This window comes from Nicotiana sylvestris, chromosome 10 (assembly GCF_000393655.2).
Source record: "Nicotiana sylvestris chromosome 10, ASM39365v2, whole genome shotgun sequence".
NCBI classification, from domain to species: Eukaryota; Viridiplantae; Streptophyta; class Magnoliopsida; order Solanales; family Solanaceae; genus Nicotiana; species Nicotiana sylvestris.
In genome coordinates, this window is record NC_091066.1 from 96851571 (window position 1) to 96857785 (window position 6215).

General features: G+C 42.2%; 1 protein-coding gene across 1 annotated transcript; it reads right to left on the reverse strand.

The window, feature by feature from the left end:
* Positions 1–5178: 5178 nt before the first annotated feature.
* Positions 5179–5613, reverse strand: LOC138879708 (uncharacterized). Its single transcript, XM_070159341.1, has one exon. The coding sequence runs from the start codon at positions 5611–5613 to the stop codon at positions 5179–5181; it is 435 nt and encodes a 144-aa protein (XP_070015442.1).
* Positions 5614–6215: the final 602 nt, after the last annotated feature.

Sequence of the window (6215 nt, forward strand, 5' to 3'; positions counted from 1 at the left end):
AGCTAAAATATAAGCAATTTGTATTAAATGTGCCGAAATTCTCCGGCACATCAACACCTCCAACTCAAACTCTTGCTTGTCCTCAAGAAACTAAAACGACACTATCCTATTCTAGACTCCATCTAAAAGATATGAAACAATAGTGACCGTGGACGGTGTTCGTTGTCAATACTACAAGCATGCATTTTTGATTGTTTACCCTTCCTGAATCATCAATATTTACAAAGAAACTAATCAACTTGTGTAAACTTTGAGCCTCGACCAATTTGACAAAATGTTACCCTCAGCTGAGTGCACTTGTATTTGACTCAAAAACTCAACTTCTGTTCAACCTCATAATTCATGTGCCCTCACTACAAAGAAATTCCCAAACTCACAATATTCACAATGACAACAAAAAGGGACGAGTTCACAAATACACTCACTCTCAAAAAGAGTTTCAAGTGTTACAACATACCATACCATAGGCTTGACCTTATTTTAATTCATCGTTTTATTCTAAGAACGCTTGACTGGAGATCCCATAAGGAGTTTTTAAGCTTGTAATGTAGGTTTAGGGAAGGGTCGGATAACATTTGGGTACAAGTGACTACACCCACCTTGAACACTACTCACACATTTTTTTCTTGTTGCTCTTTGCTTCTTTTCAAACCACATAACCCTCATTAGCTTTTACTTATCCAACATTTGAGCCACCTTGACTACTTCTTTAATTCTCTTCAAGACTCCATATGCATATATACTTACAATTCTCTCATTTTCTTTCTTTCTTTTTTTTTGCAAAATTTGCCTTTGGAGCTTGAGTAGTTTCACACCTTGAGGTATACTTTCCTACACTCATTACACAACCTTGCCAATTTTCGGCTTGACACCACACCCCTAACTTAGGCTTTTAGCTTCATTCTCAATGTTCAAAGAGGGACGGGTTCAAAAGAGGGAATTATTTTTAAAAAAAAGGGAAAGGTTTGTAATGAGGTAGCCAAAGAAAAGGTTAAAGGCTCAAGTGGGATGACTAGTGATACTATCTGTACAATGGGTGGCTTGAAAGGCTAACTGGTTTTTCAAAAATCACAAAGACGGCCTAAGGTCATTTCTCCAACCAAATGTAATTATTATAAGCATCGAAAAAACAACCGGGCAAGTTCTAGATGGCAGAAGTAAACACAAGAATTATTTACACAAAGACTCGCACACATGGCACACGAACTATTTGGCTCAACATAGTTTTTAGCTCTCGAATCAACACTTGGAAACTCAAAGCTTTCATCATATATCTAAGTATAACTCTAGGTAGATATAGAGTTAAATAGCGAGCCTCAAGTTTATACAGTTGATATCTTTTTTGTTTTCTTTTTGTTTTTTTAATATTAATGGAAGGGTATAGGCTATATACAGACACACATGCTTGACACTAGACAACTACACCAAACCGGTCAAAATGTTTCATTTTACTACCCTGGTTCTACTATTACACCCTTGGAAAAGAACCCGACGAAGAAAACCAAGGGGAATTCATTGTTAATTACTAAAGAAGGACATGCAACTATCTACTTATTTTTTATATATATACAAAGATAACTTATGTACTAAAACCACAAAACACCAATATATACATAATCACAAAACACAAATAAATACAGAAGTTTGCTTATATAGCACGAAAACATAAACATGTACAACAGTTGCCAAAAATATATACAAGGCTACCACCCCCAACTAAAAAACATGCATTGTCCCCAATGCATAAGAATGTAAAATAGAGTTTAGAGGCTCCCTGAGGCGCACTAAGTGCTATGGAAGTCGGAAGTCGCCTGAGTAATGGTGGGGTCACCTTCTGATGCTGAAGCTAGAACCGATGAGATCTCGGCCTGAGGAGTGACCTCCACTGATGGAGGAGGGATCTCTGGGTGACCCAATAGTGGAGCTGGAGCCTGTGAGCTGCTAGCCTCGCCCACTGATGGCTGAGTGGTCGATGGATCTACTGAGGCGACCATATCTGCTAGCGAATGTGCTATTGCCACCTGAATTGTTGCTTGTTCTTCATCCTCAACTGTAGAAGCAGCAATCTGCTTGCCCTTCTCCTGAGGGACATCATCCTCCTCAGACCATGAATCCTCCTCATCCTCTCCCTCGTCTGCCTCCTCACCCTTGGACTCTATAGAGTGCCTGGAGTCCTCCTCAGAAGGAATATCAATACGTTCAGGGGGAGCTGGAGGCTAGGAAGCCTCGGCAGTCGGAGGTGCATGTCTGTCATCAGTGTGGAGAAGTCAAGATTTAGGCCAGGTACTGTTGTGTTTGCTCCCTACTCACCTTCCTTGGGCAGGAAGGATGATAGATCGAACTCCAGAGACTGCATTTTGTGGAGTTCAGTTTTCATAGTGGCAACTTCCTCCTAGAGCTTTGGAAAGTCACTAACCTCATCCCGCTCTATCTTCTCAACCCACATCTCAAGCTGTGTCAAGTGATCCCCATAAGGTGTCTGTTGCTGCTGGAGAGCCATCACTAAGCACTAGATAGGAGTCAGGGCTTGCTTGATGAGGGTAGGGAGATTCTTTAGAAGTTGGTCTACCTTAGCATTGACATGTTTCACTAAGAGACCTAGCCTCGAGACAGCTGGTAGTGTAGTAAAAGGCTGAGGAATGGTGGACTGAGAGGTAGGCTGTGAAGTGGAAGTCGATGCAACTGTAGCCTGAGGAGACGCAGGAGTCTGGGAATCTGAAGGCTCTACATCAGATGGAACCTGAGTCTGAACCTCTGGGGGAGCAACATCTACTGCATCATTAATGCACGTGATATCAATATCCTTCAGCGCCTTCCCTGTCTTGTCAGTGTGTGGCATGGTAGGGACTTTCACAACCTTACAGAGGGCTGTGATCAAACAGGGGAATGGAAGTGATGTGGCTGTCTATTTTGCCTGGATCCCTATCTCTCGAAAGATAAAATCACCCACATCAATCTTGATTCCTGCCATAGTGAATGCAATAAGAAGACCTTTCTCAATGCTTATGTCAATCTCGTTTCTGGACGGTATCAATCGAGAGGTGACAAAGCTAAGCCAAATTTGCCCTCTCATGTGAGATCATCCTTGAATATATTGTGTAACGGGTTGATCCAAGCAGGGGTCCCCTTGGCTATCACAGAAGCTATCCAGCTACGCTTATTATCCCGGTTCGCCCATTTGGCGACATACTCAGCTGCGCCTAGGCTCTAGTCAGGGAAGTAAAACTCATTGATAGTCTCACTACTGCAGAACACACTCTTCCCCCGAACTAATATAGTGTCACAGAAAACCCTGTTGCGCTTGTGGTGAGCAGTCCTGGAGGCTCCATATGAGGCATAAAACTCACAGACAAGGGTTTCATTATAGCCATCAGGAAGCTCAGTGAAACACTCCCATTTTCTTGCTTTGATGTTCTCCCAGATGTGGGGGTACTACTCTTGTAGCCCATTCAGACTTAGTTGCTTTTTGGCCAGGATTTTGCATTTTGTCAACTCTTCTCTATATAGCTCCCTGGACCCTTCGACCCCAAACCTGAGCTGGAAGTCATCTCCTCTTTTCCTTCTTGCCTCAGCCTGTAGGTCAACTGAGGGCAAGGTATCCTCCTCGTCAGACTGGGAGTCAAGTGTAATAGTAGGGCCCGATCATGAATGTTTTGCTTGTTGAGTTTGACGACTGGTGGAGGCCCTTTTCTAGGTAGAGGCTGTATGTTTCCTGAGACCCATATCTGCACAGAAATGAAATGTGAGCAACATGGTAGGCAACAATGAAAATAAAATATAAAAACTAAAAAAAAGTCCAAGTATGCGACATATTATGCAATCGCATAACCATTATGCGGACCGCAAACTTGTCGCAACTTCTCAGACTCATGAATTGATCTAAGTATGCGATTGGTTATGTGGTCGCATAACCATTATGTGGTTCACATAACCATCGTATACTTGAAAGTTCAGAAAATAGAATCACAAAATGCGATCGCAAAATCCACCGCAAAGTTGGATATGTGATCGCAAATTGGTCGCAAACAGCATGTTATAAAACTGGGTAAACTATCTGGGTATGCGGTGACTTTGTGGTCCGCATATCAATTATGCGATTGCAAAGCCACCACATTTTGTCATCTTCTTTAACCATCTAGGGTTCACTTTTGCGGCAAAAATGCGGACCGCAAATCGATTATGTGGCCCGCATAAGTCATCGTTCTTAATTGTTTGACTTCAACCCTCAACAATGGTGGACCTAGTTTTTGCTACCCATTACCCCAAACATACTACCTAACCAAAAACCTCATCACCTTACGAACAGGTACCCAACTAAAATAAAGAAAAAGAAAACAGGAAATAGAAACAAAAACAAAACTGAAATTGAAGCTTGCAAGGATGAAATTGGGCCAAGAAAAATGTACCAGTGACGGATTAATGAGCACACGTAGGAGATGATTTCACAAATACTACCTTAGGTTATTGGTTTACAATCCGTTTTACCTTTTCTTATTTTCCACCTTTTTGTTTTTTTGGTTTAGTTTTGGTTCTGATAAAAACAATTCTTTTGTTTTGAAAGTGTGAAAACTGAAGGGATGCAATGGACTTACCTGGGAGAATTGCGATAGGTAAGTCACCGCATAACACGTTATGCGACCGCATAAGTGTTATGCGGTGGATTCAATTTGAATTGCTTGAGGGTAAAAATGCGGTGCACTATGTGATTGCAGAATAGGAATGCGATCCACAAAGTGCACATCCTTGCCACATTCTTGTCACCAATTTTTGCCAAACACACTACCTGGGTTTGTGACCACAATGCGGTCCGCATAGTGAAAATGTGACCGCATTTGTGTATCAAACTTCCCAAGGTGATTTTTCTTCCCTTTCACATGCAATCTTACCCAGTGTTATGATCTTTTGAATCCCCTGCACTCTAACACACACTTTAAATTGCTCAAGTAAATCTATCTAACAAAAAATTAAAAATTTAAAGGACAAAAAGGGTGTTACCACACATGGGTTGCCTCCCATGAAGCGCTTGATTTAACGTCGCGGCACAACGAAGTTGGCGTTCCTTTGGATTCACTCATTGGTTGGGCACGGACCATCTTTGAGAGCCAACTGCTCCACCAAATATTTTTCTCCATCTGTGCCCAAGTAGTGCTTGACTCGCCGGCCATTCACTTTGAAGGTTCAGAGCCCATCCTCTGATTCTAGTTCCATAGCTCCAAAAGGAGAGACATTGACCAACTTGAACGGACCGGACCATTTCGATTTGAGCTTGCCCGGAAACAATTTGAACCTTGAGTTAAAGAGCAAAACCAAGTCACCCGACTTGAACTCCCTCTTCAAGATCTTTTTGTCGTGGATGAACTTCATCCTTTCTTTATACACAGCTGCACTTTCATATGCATGGAAACGGAATTCCTCCATTTCATTGAGTAGTGTTAACCTCAAATTTGCAGCTTCAGCCCAGTCCAAGTTCAACCTCTTCAGAGCCCACATGGATTTGTGTTCCAGTTCTACGAGTAGATGATAAGCTTTGCCGAAGACTAACCGATAAGGGGAAGTGCCAATAGGAGTTTTGTATGTCGTGTGGTATGCCCACAATGCGTCATATATCTTCATTGACCAATCGTTCCTGTTTGCATTAACAGTCTTTGCTAGAATGCTCTTTATCTCCCGTTGGAAACCTCAACTTGACCACTTGATTGGGGATGATAAGGTGTGGCCACCTTATGCTTGACGCCATATTTCTCAAGTAGCCCCGTGAAAGCCTTGTTACAGAAATGAGATCCACCATCACTAAGAATGGCTCTAGGAGTGCCAAACCGAGTGAAGATGTTTTTCTTCAAGAATGTGGTCACACTCTTTGCCTCGTTGTTTGGTAAGGCAATTGCTTCAACCCATTTGGACACATAGTCCACAACCACCAAGATATATTTCATCCCACAAGAGCTTAGAAAGGGACCCATAAAATTAATTGCCCACACGTCGAAGATTTCTATTTCCATCACAAAGTGCATTGGCATTTCATGCCTCTTGGAGATTGATCCTTGCCTTTGGCATTGGTCACAAGCCTTGATCATTTGATTGGCATCATGATATATCGACGGCCAATAATAACCACATTCAAGCACCTTAGCCTCTGTTTGATTTCCCCCATGGTGACCCCTAACCGGTGAGTCGTGGCATGCCTTTAGAATTAGCATAATCTCTTTTACTGGAAC